Source organism: Pteropus medius, unplaced genomic scaffold (genome assembly GCF_902729225.1).
Source record: "Pteropus medius unplaced genomic scaffold, Ma_sr-lr_union100, whole genome shotgun sequence".
Taxonomy (NCBI): Eukaryota; Metazoa; Chordata; class Mammalia; order Chiroptera; family Pteropodidae; genus Pteropus; species Pteropus medius.
This window is the reverse complement of record NW_024355205.1, coordinates 2,942,855-2,960,033: the sequence shown is the minus strand read 5'-3', so window position 1 is coordinate 2,960,033 and position 17,179 is coordinate 2,942,855. Positions and strand designations below refer to the sequence as shown.

Here is a 17,179-nt window from a genome sequence, read left to right as displayed (position 1 = left end):
TTTTAATCTGTTGCTCTCCAGAAGTAATCCTGGAAACCAGCTGGGGGTGCTATTCTAAATTTCTTGGTGCTCCTCTCTAAAATTATAGGAGCTCTAATAATGATTAGGTTTATGCCTGAAAAAATGAAGTGCCAGTGCCTTAGAGACAGAGAACCTAGGAAGTTTAGCTCATATTTCCCTAACCTTTCTCCAATCACCTTTCTCCAATCAAGTGGCCTCTGTTATCTTTTCCAAGCTTTTGACTGCTGTCGACATGATGGAGAACTCTGGCTTTTTTTATGAAGCCCAGTGAGTCAAAAGACTCTGACAGTGGCAACAATGTCAGTTTTTGTTCCTCTCTTGAATGTGATTTGTGTCTGTTAAATGAATTCCTGTTTGGATTTCTAACATGGTGATGTCTCAGAGCTTCTGCCTGATTGTCAGCCATTTCTAGTAGCAGACTGACAAGAGTATAATTTTTAGCAGTTAGTTGACTCCTGTTTTTGAGCCTTTCTCATCCACTTTCCTGTATGTTCTTGCTGCATAAGGAAAGAGAATTGTGTTTCATCTTTCACACAAAGAGGGCTATGTGCACCAAGCATGTCCAACCCTAATGTTGGTAAAAACAAACAAACAAAAACTGAGCAGCTGTAGAATCATAAGCTGGTAAATATATAGCAGTGTCCATTCTCTAAGGCAGAGAGTGGGCCTGTGTAGTGGTTGATGGAGGAGTGAGCATATTAAACAGGCACCATTCTTGGGCTATCTTCTGTCACTTGTTGTATGATCTGTCTTTCTCTCTGCTTCCTCTAATTTTCAATTTAGTTTAACACAACAACAGAGTGCCTTGAAAATTATCAAAATGCATATGTGCTGATGGTAAATAGCTGCTCTCCAATCACCTCCATTCCCAGCTGTATTTTCTGCTTTGAGGCATTCTAATCTGTACTATCTCTTAACTCTGTGACCTATGGTATCTCTATGATAGATTTAGATAATAGCCACAATGTTTAATGATTGTACTTTTTTCTGTAGATAAGGGGGCAGGAGAAAATAACTCCAGTCAGTCTTTAATAGTTAGATTTGAAATTAAGAAGATTAAGATGAGTTTAAAATACTACTCCAGGTGTATCATTCTCTGAAGACCCAAGAGTCTGCCACCTCATAATCCAAGGCATTGGTTCCCAAGAGGACACTACAGTCACTGATACGTAGCCAGATAGTTTAGTTTCCCGCTCTGTGCACCCCAGTCCCAAATCTTGAGAGCCAATGAAGACGACTGACAGTCAGCAGTGAGGTATGCAACTTGCTTCAAGTCAACCTCTAGAATGATAGTGCAGTATTATTCATCTATGTGCCTGGTGTCCTCTCTGTGTGTGTGTGTGTGTGTGTGTCTCCCTCTCCCTCTCCCTACTTCCGAACAACAAGGCCTTGAATTTACAAACTGATTCCATATCCAGAGTCATCCCCACCCATGATGGAATGGGCTTTAGACCTGAAGGAGAGTGAACCCTGTTAAAGGGGATCCAAAAGAATCTTAGAAGAATGAACACAACTTAGAAAAAGACTTTTAGGAACAGTTGAATGCCACCAGGCAACAGAAAGCAGAGAAAACATGAAAAGACAAACCAAAAACTCAGCCTTAAAGAAAATATTACCTTAGAAACAGAAGTGTTTTTTAAGCATAGAACTTAACAAGATCATAAGTTTATTTAGCAAGAGCTCAAACATATGAAACAGTAAAATTAGATGAAATGGGAAATATGGAACTAAGGGAACAAAATGAGAACAAAACAACAGTAGTCCCAAAACTAACAAATGAATTTGAAATATTAAGGAACTTAATGGCCTGAAAAATATTCACATAAAGGATAATTCTGTGGAAAGCAAAAACAAAAAAGAAAAAGATAAAAGCAATATACACTATCATAATGGTGATACAGCATGAAGAGAATTGATGTCTATAAAGAAGCCCACTGTAAAAAAAAATTGACCAGAAAATATATTTGAAGATATAATAAAAGAAAAATTTTCGGAAATAAACTAATCTCCCTATAGAGAATGTGTTCTAGGAAAAATATTAAAACTTGTACATTGATCAACTTTGAGCTAACTCCTAGTTATAAAGACCTCAAAAATAAAGAATTTTATAGATAATATGGGCAGAAAAAAAGTAAGTCACCTCAAGGTTGGGAAACTATTAGGCTGGCACCAGTCTTCTCCATATGAGCATCATTGCCTGAGTACACAGGGGTATACAAAGTTTCGAAGGAAGAAAAATTCATGTATTAGCACCAGGTAAGTGTTAAAATTCAAATGGAGAACTAGTAGTAAACAATTATAAAAATAAATGTAAATGTCATAAACTTTGACAAAAGAAAGAGGAATCAAATGTTCATTTAAAATTGAAACGTGCAGTTCAAAAAATTTGAAAAATCTGTTTAAAATATGTTTTTTCAAATTCTTACCTCCAGAGGAAAATTTGGGAAATAGTAAAGAAATATGGATCTTGGAAGCAACCTAAATGCCCATCAACAGATGATCGGATTATATAAAGAACCATAAAGAAGTTATGGTTCATATATATGATTGAATATTACTCAGCCATTAAGAAAATGAACTCCCACCGTTTGCAATGATATATGGATGGACTTAGAAGTTATTATGCGAGTGAAATAAGTCAGACGAAGATAAATACCATACGATTTTGCTTTTATGCAGAATCTAAGGAACAAAAAGAACAAACTGATCAAACACTGACTCACAAATATAGAGTCCTTTTTGGTGATGGACAGAGGGGATAGAGGTTTGAGGGCAGCAAGAATGGGGTGAAGGGTTAAAGAAGTACAAATTAGTAGTTGATAGATGGTCATGAATGGGGAGCACGGCATAGGGAATGCAGTTAGCATTAACATATTGGCCAGATGGAAAACTAGAGGAGAGAAGGAGCAATTAGGGAGATCGTTTTATAAACTATATAAATGTCTAACCAATGTACTGTATACTTGAAATTAATTAAAATTAAAAATTAAAGGAAATTTAATAATTTTAATATTACCTAATATCCTAATATATATTAAAATTTCTCCTTGTTCCAACAAAAATAAATAAGTAAGAATAATAAAGAAATACAAATCTTAAGTTTACTAATTCCTTTAGTTTCACTTCACTTTCATTTTCTTTCTCTTTATTTTTTTTTGATAGTTTTTTTTTTCAACTACATTTGGCATACAATATTATATTAGTTTTAGGTGTACAACATAGTGATTAGACATATATATAATTTATCAAGTGATCACATCAATCTAGTACCCGTCTGACACCATACATAGTTATTACAATATTATTTACTATATTCCTTATGTTGTACTTTAGTTATCCTCATGACTGTTTTGTAACTGCCAGTTTGTTCTTCTTAATCCCTTCCCCTTTTCACCCAGCCCCATCCCTCACCCGCTCTGATCTGCTGGTTCCACTCAGACAGGTGCCAAGCTGGGAACTGCTGCTCCTGAACAAGTGGTTTCTCTTCTCTGTTTTTTTACTTATTTTTTGCAGCTTAGTGGCTTTAACTTTTACTTCAACCCACCTCCAAGCTTTTTGGAAGTGAGTAGGGAAACTACTCACCCTGGACGATTATCATTTTTCCTTTTGCTCATTTGTTTGATAGAGTTAATGAGAGATATAAACACATACTGACTTTGTTAAATTGATCTATAAGAGGGTAAACCACTGGTAAAACAGCATCTCATAAATTAGTGGATTGAAGAATAAAGGATTTGCTCAACAACATTTTGTAAAGGTAGCAACAATACTGACTTTTTTTCTGTTACATTCTTCAGCTCAAATAGTTTAGTTATGAGACAACCCCAGGCCCTACTACCTTACATATTGTTTGCCTGATTATTGTCAGTAAATGTATCTTTATCAGATTAGTACTTTTTTCATTAAACATATGACAGTACATAAATTGTCACAAGATGACTAGAATATTTTTTATGTGAATTTTATCAGTAAACATGAAGTGGTTGTGGTATAGGCATTTGATCTAATATGAATTTCAAATATGTGCATTACAACAGCTACTTGAAAATAATGAGAAATTAGAATATTTGACTCTTCTGCAAATAAGTAATATATACTTGAATAATTTTTTATATGCCCAAACATCCAATAAATGGAAACAAACTAAATTAATGGCCAATAATTATTGCTCAGTAATACAGTATTTGACAGAGATTGTGGGTTGTTGATACCATTTAGATGCCAGTTTATTTCCAGCACAGCCAGAAATGGAGTCAGTTTCATCTCCTCTCTCCTGCAATAAGTTCTTTCTATCTACCGCCTACCTACCTACCTATCTATCATTAATTACAAAGAAACACAGCCATTGAATATTTTATTCAGTTAAATTGGTGACTTTTTTTTTAACTGAGGATCATTACAACATTATGACGTTTTAATTTTGTTGGTGAAAAGCCACAAATAAGTGGCTTATTTTACTTTTATATATTTTTGTTCATCGATATAATTGCTAATAAAGCAATTATTTCATGGTTTTATAAGCTAATATGGTTATTTTGAGATATGGGGTATTTTTGCTCTAAAAATTATTATACAGTACTCCCTTTTCTCATAAGAATATCAGTATAGCATATTTTAGAGCAGTAATATTATTTAGAAATTTGCCAAGAAGTTTATTTTAAAATATAGTAAATGTGATAAAACAATCAAACACCCTGCACTAGAGGCTGACTTTTCTTATTTGTGGGCCAGCTCTCTCAGAGTGTTGTGTAGATAGAATCTTCAGCTATAAAGGCGAAAGGGGAGGATTACTTAGTTTTGAAAGATCTGGTTCTAAGATCTTGTTGAGAAGGGAGTTAAGAAAGGAACACAGCATTCTAGAAATGTATGCTAAGGTCTTTGTATGATTGTTTCAATAGATTTTTGATTGGCAACAGTCTTAGAATGTTAGAATGCAATTTTATCCTAAATAGACTTTTCTTAAATTACCTTGTTCTGTTGTCTTAACACACTCAATAATAATAATAGTCTTAATTTAAGAGAAAAAAATTATAGTTGGTATATGTACTATTTTACCAACTTTTTTTTTTTTTTTTAACAGAACTCTTAGAGGCTGGTATTAAAGGAACTTCAGAATCACTTAAAGGCGTGAAACGAAAAAAGATTGTGGCAGAGAATCACCTGAAAAAAATACCAAAATCGCCACTGAGAAATCCTCTTCAGGCAAAACATAAACAAAATACGAAAGAGTCATCTTTCACTGTTCTTCAGAGTGCTTCAGAGTCTCACAACAAACAGAATCATAGTCCTGTAAAAAATGGGACGCAGTTTACGAAACAAAATGGAGAAACACCTGAGATAATTGCCGAAGCCTCTAAGTCTGAAGAATCCGTCTCCCCAAAGAAGCCCTTGTGTCTGCAGCATCCGTCTGAACTGCGTAGATGGAGATCAGAAGGCTCTGACCCCGCCAAGTTAAATTTCTTAGATGGAAAATGTGATTCTAGTTCTGTTTCAAGTAAAACCAGGACTGACCATAGTGAATGTATCTCCTCTAACTGTAGTCCTGTTTCCTCCTCGTATACAAATACCGCATTTGATGTCTTACTGAAAGCAATGGAGCCAGAACTGAGCACCTTGTCACAAAAGGGCTCACCTTGTACAGTTAAGATAGAAAAACTGAGACCAAATAAAACTGTACGACCCCCTTCTCAATTAAAAAACAACTCAATGGATTCCCCAAATCAGACTTCACAAGAATTCGTTGCTGAATCACAGTCTTCTTGTACCTCATACACAGTACATGTGTCTGCTGCTCAGAAGAGTGAGCAAACATCAGTTCAGTCAATTTCTCATTCATATAATCAACACGAACACTTTGTTTCTAAATCTAACCAACAAAATCAACAGCTTCCAGTGTGTTCAGGTTTCACAGGATCACTGACGAATCTGCAAAATCAAGAGAACACCAAACTTGAACAGGTTTATAATATAGCAGTGACATCATCTGTAGGTCTGACTTCACTTTCCAGTAGAACTCAGGTTACTCCTCAAAACCAGCAAATGGATTCTGCTTCTCCCATGTCAGTAAGTCCAGCCCATTCTATACAGTCACCCTCAACACCAATTTATAATTCAACTCCTGTCGCCTCTGTCGTTAATCATAGTGTAGAGCAAATGTGCAATCTTCTTCTGAAAGATCAGAAGCCAAAAAAACAAGGAAAATATATTTGTGAGTATTGCAATAGAGCTTGTGCAAAACCAAGTGTGCTTTTAAAGCATATCCGCTCCCACACTGGAGAGCGACCCTATCCCTGTGTGACCTGCGGATTTTCCTTTAAGACTAAAAGTAATCTGTACAAGCACAAAAAATCCCATGCACATACTATCAAACTGGGTCTCGTCTTGCAGCCAGATGCTGGTGGTTTGTTCTTGTCACACGAGTCCCCCAAAACACTTATTCATTCAGATGTAGAAGACAGTGGTGAGAGCGATGACGAGAGTGCTGCCGACGAAAGACAGAATGACCTGGGCTCCGTTGACCTTCAGCCTGTGCAAATAATGAAAATGATATCAAATTCTGAAACTTTACCAAAATCAAGTTCCATTCCAACCAATCCAAATCATGTGGTAGGTGACTTTTCATTACAGGAGAAATCTTCAGAATCACAAGCTGTGACAGAGTTACCAAAAGTTGTGGTGCACCCTGTCAGTGTGTCCCCTTTAAGAGTTGACAGCCCGAAGGTTACAGATTCTAAGCTTGAACTTTCTAGTGCACAGAAACAGAAGGATCTTCAGGTAACGAATGTACTGACACATTCAGCCTGGACGTCCTCCCTAGAGACTATTGAAAAGTCCCGTCAGAAAGGGGACGTGAGTCAGCCAGAGGGAAAACAAGAATCTCATGTAGGAACAGTACATGCCCAGCTACAAAGGCAGCAGGCTACCGATTACTCCCAAGAGCAACAAGGAAAACTTCTGAGTCCTCGAAGTTTAGGAAGTACAGATTCTGGTTACTTTTCACGTTCTGAAAGTGCCGATCAAACAGTGAGTCCACCAACTCCTTTTGCCAGAACATTACCCACTATAGAACAAGACTCAAATAAGATTAATGGGCCTTCTGCACCTTCTACATTGCCAACAGGTGAAAAAGCATTGCTTTTACCAGGTCAGATGCGTCCACCTTTGGCAACAAAAACACTTGAAGAACGGATATCAAAGCTTATCTCCGACAACGAAGCCTTGGTAGATGATAAACAGCTGGATAGTGTAAAGCCACGGAGAACCTCTCTCTCACGACGAGGAAGTATTGATTCCCCCAAATCATACATATTTAAGGATTCTTTCCAATTTGATTTAAAACCAGTGGGACGGAGAACAAGTTCAAGCTCTGATATACCAAAGTCCCCTTTTACCCCTACTGAGAAATCAAAACAAGTGTTTCTTCTGTCCGTACCGTCCCTTGACTGTTTGCCCATTACAAGAAGTAATTCGATGCCTACCACAGGTTATTCAGCAGTACCTGCAAACATAATACCTCCCCCTCATCCACTGAGAGGAAGTCAGTCATTTGATGACAAAATTGGCACTTTCTATGATGATGTCTTTGTATCGGGACCTAACACTTCTGTGCCCCAAAGTGGACATCCTCGTACCCTTGTCAGACAGGCAGCAGTGGAAGACTCTTCAGCAAATGAAAACCATGTTCTCGGTACTGGACAGTCCTTGGATGAGAGCTATCAAGGATGCAGTATCACTAGTGACACTGTGTCTGCAAGAAACAAGTCATTGTTACCAGGTTCACATTTAGAAAAAAAGAAATCTCATCAAGGGCGAGGGACGATGTTTGAGTGTGAAACCTGTAGAAACAGGTACAGAAAACTGGAAAATTTTGAAAATCATAAGAAATTTTACTGTTCAGAGCTACATGGACCAAAAACAAAGGTAGCTGTGAGAGAACCTGAACACAGCCCCGTGCCTAGCAGTACACAGCCTCAGATTCTACATTACAGAGTTGGTAGTTCCACAGGGGGCTGGGAACAGACACCCCAGATAAGAAAAAGAAGGAAAATGAAGAGTGTTGGAGATGATGATGAACTTCAGCAAAATGAAAGTGGAGCTTCTCCAAAAAGCTCCGAAGGCCTCCAGTTTCAGAATACTTTGGGCTCTGCTTCCAGTTTGTCTAAACATAATGTCCTAACAAGTGACCAGCATCATAGAAATATACAGTTGCAAAACTCCCAGATTCAGCTTGTTGCCAGAGTTCCTGACCAGACCATGGATCCGAAGCTGTCCACCATCATGGAACAACAGATAAGTTCAGCTGCCCAGGACAAGATAGAGTTGAAGAGACATGGAACTGGGATCTCAGTCATCCAACATACAAACTCACTGAGCAGACCCAGTTCATTTGATAAGCTTGAGTCTTTTGAAAGAGGCTCCCCAGTTTGTTTCCAGAAGCCAAGTAGAACAGGGAAGCCCGGGTCCCTGAAAGTAATGGGAATTTCCCAAGAGGAAAGTCACCCTTCTCGGAACACGTCTCATCCTCACCAGCCTGTACCATCAGACACTCTTCGAGGAGAACTTCAGGAAGTTTCAAGAAAGCTTTCAAATGAACGACACGTGTTAGGACAGCCCTCAAGACTTGTCCGGCAGCACAATATCCAAGTCCCAGAAATTCTGGTCACGGAAGAGCCAGATCAGGATCTTGAAGCCCAAGGCCTCGATCAAGAAAAGTCAGAGAAGTTCAGTTGGCCTCAGCGTAGTGAGACCTTGTCAAAATTGCCGACAGAGAAACTACCTCCCAAAAAGAAGAGGCTTCGTCTTGCTGAGATAGAGCATTCTTCAACTGAATCAAGTTTTGATTCCACCATCTCCAGGAGTCTAAGTAGGGAGAGTAGTTTATCTCACACTTCGAGTTTCTCTGCTTCATTAGATGTAGAAGATGTTTCAAAAACTGAGGCTCCCCCCAAAATTGCTTTTCTCAGTAAAACAGAGTTTGTCATGATTCCAGCTGGCTCTAATACACTTAATGTACCTGGAACCCACCGGGAAATGAGGCGTGCTGCATCAGAACAGATTAACTGCATGCAAACTTTGATGGAGGTCTCTGATTTCAGAAGTAAATCGTTTGACTGTGGAAACATAACTTCACCTCAGACAACGCCACTTGTTGAATTACAGCCTCCAACATCTCCTTCTGGCATGGGGATGACTGGGCACGTGCCTCTCTTAGAAAGAAGGAGAGGCCCACTAATACGGCAGATATCTTTAAACATAGCTCCAGATAGTCATCTTTCTCCTGGAAACTCATCATCCCTCCAAACTATTGCCGTTCCCGGTGTGAATGCTGTACCATTTCAGGGGCCTCAGCTCACTAATACATCTTTAGCTGAGTTTCCTGCAAATACTGTGCACTCTCAGACTCAAGTTAATCTACAAACAGAAACTTCAAATTCCAGCTCTGCTAACATCTTTCCTGTTCATCAACTTTTTGGTATCAATTTGTTTAATCACGTCCATGCACCCCTTAGCCAGCAAAACACGCAGATGTCTCTGCAGGTGTCTACACAGAGTATCAAACCAGAAGCAAATCCCAATTTATGTGAATCTAATAAAAGTGAGGATTGCTTTGCTCCCAAATATCAACTTCAGTGTCAGGTTTTTACTTCAAGCCAGTCTTGCTCTTCTAATCCTGTTCATTCTTTTCCAAAGAAAGTTCTTTCAGAGCCAGTTGAGGCCGACCATCGTGCAACTTCATTAGCACTACCAACCAAATCAGTAGATGCCATGTCTAATTCATGTCCTCCACCACCACTGAAGCTTGGGCCGCTCAGTGGTCAGGTGCAGAAGGTGCCAACATCATCATTTACGCTGCCCATGCATCTGCAGAGTAATATTCCAGCATACTGCTTCGCCACAGTCACACCTCTGCCACAAATACTCGTGACCCAAGATCTGTCCAATCAGCCAATTTGCCAGGCTAAACATAGTGAGGTGCCAATCAGCAAAGAACAAAATTCTCTGCCAAAATTGCAAAAAGTTCACCAGAATGCTTTGCCAAACCCAGAGGAAGAACTTGTTTGTGAAAATGTTTTTTCAGAGATAGACCACAATTCTCTATCCAGATCCTTGCCTGTAACTCAGAAAATGTCTGTTGGTAGACTTTCCCCGCAGCAAGAATCTTCAGCTTCAAGTAAAAGGATGCTTTCCCCAGCAAATAGTTTAGACATTGCCATGGAAAAGCACCAAAAGCGAGCTAAAGATGAAAATGGAGCTATTTGTGCAGCAGATATCAGACCATTCGAACCACTGAATCCAAGAGCTAATGACATTAATAAACAGAAGAAACCTGTTTTAGTGAGGCAGGTTTGTACTACAGAGCCCCTTGAAGGTGTGATATTGGAACAGGATATTTTTTCTCAGCCTGAAATTAGTAGCCAGGCTATGAATTTGACAGATATTTTACCTGTTGATAATTTGTCATCAAGACACTCTAAATCTGTAGTTGTAGAACCTATAAAAGAATTGCAGGAATTTGAAAACATCAAGTCATCCTCATCACTAACTCTTACAGTTAGAAATTCACCAGTTCCTTCAGAATGTATAGATAATAACCAAGAAAGGAAGTCTCCAGAGGTTAAAAATCAAGGTGACGAAGTGAACATCCAAGAACAAAGTCAACCTATAACCACAGCTCTTTCAGTGTTAGATGCTGACGACACACGGCAGCTGTCTCTCCCCAGCCTGAAGACCACAACCAGCTTTACTTGGTGTTGTCTGTTAAGACAGAAAACATTACATTTGCCTCAGAATGACCAGAAAACTTCAGCCTACACTGACTGGACAGTAAGCTCCAGTAATCCAAATCCACTTGGTTTGCCTACAAAAGTTGCTCTTTCTCTCCTTAATTCAAAACAAAACACTGGAAAATCACTATATTGTCAAGCAATAACCACCCATTCCAAATCAGATTTATTGGTCTATTCAAGCAAGTGGAAAAGCAACTTAAGCAAGGTACTTGAAATATTATTTATCTTCAAAAATAGTTTGTGCAGATGAGTTTTAACATGTCTTGATGCCTTTTAAGTATTTTGGTTGGAAGTTGTAATGGCAAATTGTGCTTTGTAACTGTAGTTATTTGAAAAAAAAGGATAAGTTTGCTGGGGTTAGCTGGAGTCCTTTCAGTGATTCCGTTTTGAAACATTTTGAAAATAACTTGCCCTGAGTATTTCTCAGCTGAATATTTTAAATCTTTGCTTAATGGCACAATCATGGTTTTACTTTCATTGTTCTCTTATATTAAGATTTTGTTTTTATTGCTAAGTGAGAAGAGATTATGTTTATGCTTTGTCCTTACTAATACAGGGGAACAGAGGTGTGAATAACTGAAGATTGTTATATGTCATTTTGAAATATAAGCAGAGAGCCATTCTGTAGTTCTGAGAATCACGTTCCTAAAATAACTAACTCATACTTCATAATTAAGTTGATTTGGTCAAGATTTATGGAGTAAGATCATAAAACTAGAATTTTATGTTATTTATGGAATCAGTCTTATTAGAGGTGTTGTATAAAATAAAAAATATTTGTGATTAATATGTAGGTAGATTTATTGATAAGAGTATCACGTTGAACTCTGGACATTCAGAATTATAGATTTCAGAGTTATAGATTAAGTCCTTGTCCTCTGCAGATTCATAGGCACATAATTCAGGTTCATAAACAATATGTACTTATCAATAAGGAAAGATCACTGTTCAGTATTATAATTGAAGTATATATAACTTTAAAAGAAGAAAGTCTCTGATATTCTCAGTAGGTTGAGGAGGATCTGAAAGTGCTGATACTTGAGCTGAGTCTTAAAAAAAGGGGAGAGATTATTTTTTAGGCAAACAAGAATGAAAAATTTTAGCAGTCTGATGAATGACATGGAAATGAGAAAGAACTTGGTTCATTTAAAGAAATCTGAGGAGTCTCATGGCTAGAAGGTATTATAAGTTTGAAACACTGACATACTTCAAAGTTGGAAGTGTAGGTAAAAAAAAAACAAAGAATATGCATGGTGGTGGAGGGCCATTAATACTTTCTCAGTGAAGGAAGGCGCATCCAAAAATTAAATTCAAAATTTAATTTTGAAATACCTGGACTGTATTCTAGATCTACTAAATCAGAATGTTGGAAGATGAGACCTGATCATGAGAATTTAAACAACTTCATGTATGTATATTTCTGAAGTGCCTGTGAAAAGTGGCTTTCCTTCAGTACCAAGTGTTTGGCAGAAATGCCTCCGGAACTGTATATCTAGATATGAAGCTAGGAGAGTCCCAGGTGTGGAACATGGTAGAGCTTCTTCAGTGCATAGGTATAATTAGTGAGATTGCTCAGGGAGAGTGTAAAGAAGACACCAGGGCCTGAAATGGATCCCAGGAATCACTACTATTTAAAGGGTTGAATAGATAAAGAACATCCACATATAAGCTGAAAGATTGTCTGTCTATAGAGGAAGTAGGGGAACTATGAGAAAGTGGTATCACACAGATTAAGTAAGAAGGTATTTCAGGGAAGGTTGTTTGAGCAGAAAGGTCAAATAAAGATGGGATCTGGACTCAACAGTTCTAATACCACTGGAGACTTAAGTTATATGGGCAAGTGGCTGTGGAAGATTGGGTCTTGGGTTGACTTTTAACTCACAACCCAAATGTTAATGTAATTCAAAATGGAAAAAAAAAAAAAAAGATAAATGCTAAAGTAAAAGAAATGAGGCATCGGCAACATACGGTGCCATGGAGTGGTCTAGCATATAAAGACCTACGAAAATGATAAGGATTTTGGCATTTAGTTCATTGGTCACCGATAAATGGAAACCAAATTTGATAGTAAGAAAGTGAGCGAAAGCTAAGTGGGGATTTGGTATTGAAAAGAATATGAGAACTAGGATTACTGTTAAAGGTACAAAGTCAAGGAAAGGTATGTATATATATTATACGTTGTGGGGAAACCTGATGTGTTTGCCAGGAAAAGAAAAAGAGACAGTTGTGTTTTTACCTGTCATGGGTCAGTGTCATTACATCGTCAGACTACCTTTTTGAGAAACTGAGACCAGCAGCTTTTCTTTACTCCTGGCTTTACAGGGGCTTCCCAGGATACTCTTTCCGAGGTCACAGAAGCCCTCTGTCCATGATACACACACCCTCTCATCACTTACTATTATTAAGTTATCCTAGTATGATAGCTATCTACACAGTGATATGATTTTTTAAAGGAGTTTTTTAACAAAGAGGCCCTTGATTAGAAAAGTTGTGCCTTGTGTCGGATTTGGCCAGAGGACTAGACTTTGAGCCTTTCTGTTAACACTTGACCTTGGACAAATGGCTTAACCTGAGTGTCCTTCCTTACTGGGGTATGATCCACCTGTGCTGCCTGCCCCACAAGGATATATGAGCATGGAATGGGCTGAGGAATGAGAAAACTTGTGAATGGTGTGGTTGTATAAAATCTTAAGGTGGTATTACTATAATGTTTCTATGGAAGAATACATATTGCTTATCATTTCGATGTTTATTACCTTTTCTAGAGATTTAGTTATTATCACACCAAAATCTGTTGACCTGTATCTATGTCTCACAGTTTTCAGTATTAAGATACAGAGAGGAACATAATTATGGTTTAAAGTAATGGGAGGAGAGAATAAAATATTGGGAAATGGGGCTTTTGCTTTAACTTTACAGTACACTGAAGTTGAAGGAGATTTCATTGTGTTTCTCAGGAGTATGAGACATTTTCCATCTGAAGAGAAAAAATTATTTTAAGAGATACACTTAAACTGTAGTATGAGTGGTTGGTTAGATATTAGAAGAAATACTTAGTCTATTAAAAAAAAGTTTCTGTTAAACTCACAGAATACCAGGGTGTGGGAGATTGGAAGGCTTTTATTTGGGGTTGTCAGTAGACTGTGGTGGGATTTTAAAATAGCATAAGATTTATCAGTTTGCTGTGGTTTAGACAGATTTGGTGGAGATAAGCAGGGAGATAAAGCAAATGACCTTTAAACCTGTTACTTCCTTGAAATGCATTTTATGAAGTTAACTATATGCACTGTATTCTGCTTTGTTTTATTTTCCAAGTGAAACATTAGCATGTTTGTGTTTTCAGTTTTATTAAATTAGTTTCTCTTTTTTTTTTTCCTTTCAGAGAGCATTAGGTAATCAAAAATCCACAGTAGTTGAATTCAGCAATAAAGATGCCTCTGAAATTAACAGTGAGCAAGATAAAGAAAATTCATTAATCAAAAGTGAACCAAGAAGAATTAAAATATTTGATGGAGGGCAAGTACAAATTTTACTTCTTAAATGTACATTTAAACTTACCTTTTAAATGTACATTTGCTTTCATGTGAATGAAGACATTTCAGTACCAATTTTATATAAATGTTGCAGAGTTTCTCAGCTTATTAACAGAATCTTCATGGCACAATATATGTTAGGTATTATGTTAAATAATTCCATTTTGATTAAGAAAACGATAACTATTTAGGATACATTGGAGGTTCTAGGAGGCAGCTAAGAACAAAGTTTTCAGAGTGAACCTTGGATTTCATGTTGATTTATGATAAAGAATGACTTGGAAAACCTGCTCTAGGAAAGGTGAACTGTGCCTATTTGATGTTTTTGTGTATTTGGTTATGAGAAAAACAAAACGTAAAAGCCAATTGTAGTTATAGTGAAGCTCAGAAATATTTCAATACTTTTAGTTGTTGTGATTGAATTTAACAGTAAAGAAAAATTTTAAACCAATGACTTTAAAGAGGAAATATTTTAAAATTAAACCCAGTATTGAATAAGATTTGTTTGGTTAGAATTACCTATTAGAATATTAAGTGCTGATATGAAAAGCTAGAATATTCTGTTACTTGTATGTACATAAACTTTATATTGTTTGAGTCTAAAAATTGTGCCTTGTTTATTTTTAGGTTGAATTTTAATCACCAGTATTTTCTCAAAGACTTAGTATCCAATCTCCCTATTCATTTCTTTTTTTTCAAATTAGATATAAATCAAATGAAGAGTATGTATATGTCCGAGGCAGGGGAAGAGGAAAGTACATTTGTGAAGAATGTGGAATACGTTGTAAGAAACCTAGTATGTTAAAGAAACACATACGAACCCACACAGATGTCCGCCCCTACCACTGCACTTACTGTAACTTCTCCTTTAAGACGAAAGGTATGAGATGACATCACTTCATAGTCCTTTTTATATGCATTGAGTTAGTAGAGCTAAGACTCAACTTTACATATTTTTGACCAAAAATGCGGTAACTTAAATAGATTAATATAAATTACATCTTGTCAACATTATAGTCTTTTTTCTTTATATGTTTCTAGACCTCTTGGGAAAAAATTTTTTAATAACATGCTTTTAGTATATAATAAATATAACATTTTAGAAGGAGCAACTGCCCTTTTTTATTTTACTCCCCAAATTACAATTGCATAACATGATGACAAATACATTTTCAAAAGTACGTACTAGGGGCTGAAGAAGAAAAAGAAATGTTCATGATCACATGTAAATGTACTTCAGTGTTAAAAGATTGAAAAATTTTAAATAATAACTGCAGTGAACTTATAATGATTGCATTCATGTTTTATCTAATTTTAGGCATGCAGCCATTTCTTTTTCTTTTCTATGATGTATTTTTTACCCAAATTTTGTTGAATTTCAGCTTCAAAAATTTTCTAACTTTTGTACTATATAACATTTATACATCTCAGAACTAGTCATTAAAATTATATTTAGTGCTCTTTCTGTATTCTTTATATGTTATTTAAATTGTAAGGCTTTATTATAGTTAAAATAATTTTACCCTCTACAAATTTCCTATTACATATAATGAATACACTACCATAAACTGTTTGCTTTCTCCATTAGGCTCCTTGTTCATGAATCATTATATAAAAATTCGTTACTTGATACTTTAATTTCATATAACACCCTTTAAAAAGTAAGAATATTTCTAAAACAAAGTAATGTAATCATTAAATGATCAGTCTGAAAGGATTACATCTGCAAAAAAAATTTGATTATTTTTTATCTATTTTGAGTTATTTGCTTTTTTCTGATTATATTGTTTTATGCAGTTTTTTGACTTAAAGATTGATCAACTCTTTAGCAAAATTTGTTACCTTTTTTGGCTAGTATTTATTGGCATTTAAAGAGAGTTAGAATATGTAGCGACTAAGTAGCATCAAAGTAGTTCTTACCTGCCAATAGTACCTGAAACAAGAATGATACGGAAAAAAAATGAAAACTGTTCTTCGGGTAGTATTGAATGTTTTTTAAAAGTTTCAAGAAATCAAAATCACGAAGACTTGAAAGGAAAAGTAATTTATTTAGTCCTTTGATTGTGATGTGGAACTTCATTTTGAGAAATAGAAGGTGGATTTCAAGATGATTTTCCTGGTCTTGTGCTTTGATAAGATAAAGTGCTTTGATATTTTAACCTAATTTATTGCTTGTTCACTGGTTTTGATTCTGATTAAGAAATTTCTATTTTTACTGTGAGACCAGGAGACCAGTAATATAGGCCAGTATAACTAGTAAAAGATTACCAAGTAAAGAATGATGTTACCAAGAAAAGAGGATCAAGGTATAATATGAAATGGGTATTTCTCAATAGAAGGAGGGAAAGGAAACAGGATAGTTAAAAAAAAATACACGTTTATAAAATAAAGGCAAGAAAGGAAGGAAAACTTAGTTGTGGAAAACCAACTACAGAGATTTCTTGGCAAAGAAAAATATTATGAATCACCAAGTGTTAATTTTAGCAAAATAATTTAAAATAACACCATGCAAAATTTTAGATAAATGTTTACTAAATGGTGGGCAGGGGGCACAGTGACCCCTGAAAAGTGATCATTATATGTTAGCAGTTTTCATGTCTTTCATTTTGTAATATGCTGCATATCTGAATTTACATTAAATTTTTTGTTTTGTTAGATAATTCATTGGAATTATATGTAAATATTAATTTGAAGAAAGCTTCCCTAGTTAAGGAGACTGGTGAAGAAAATATTAGAAATTCAGTATTTCCCTATTCCTGGCATGACACTTGTCTTTTTTTTATGGTCATCTTCCTTGTAGCAGTTTACCTTTTGTAAATATATGTAAAACAGATTCCA

General features: G+C 36.2%; 1 protein-coding gene across 6 annotated transcripts in view; it reads left to right on the top strand.

Annotated features, from left to right (window-relative positions):
- Nucleotides 1-17,179, top strand: part of HIVEP1 (HIVEP zinc finger 1) — a 134,803-nt gene that overhangs the window by 91,861 nt on the left and 25,763 nt on the right. For all 6 annotated transcript variants that reach the window (XM_039857963.1, XM_039857957.1, XM_039857958.1 and 3 more), the window contains exons 4-6: nt 5,102-11,013; nt 14,191-14,324; nt 15,046-15,221. In XM_039857963.1, coding sequence (XP_039713897.1) covers nt 5,102-11,013; nt 14,191-14,324; nt 15,046-15,221 — 6,222 coding nt within the window. The remainder of the gene's footprint in view (nt 1-5,101; nt 11,014-14,190; nt 14,325-15,045; nt 15,222-17,179) is intronic.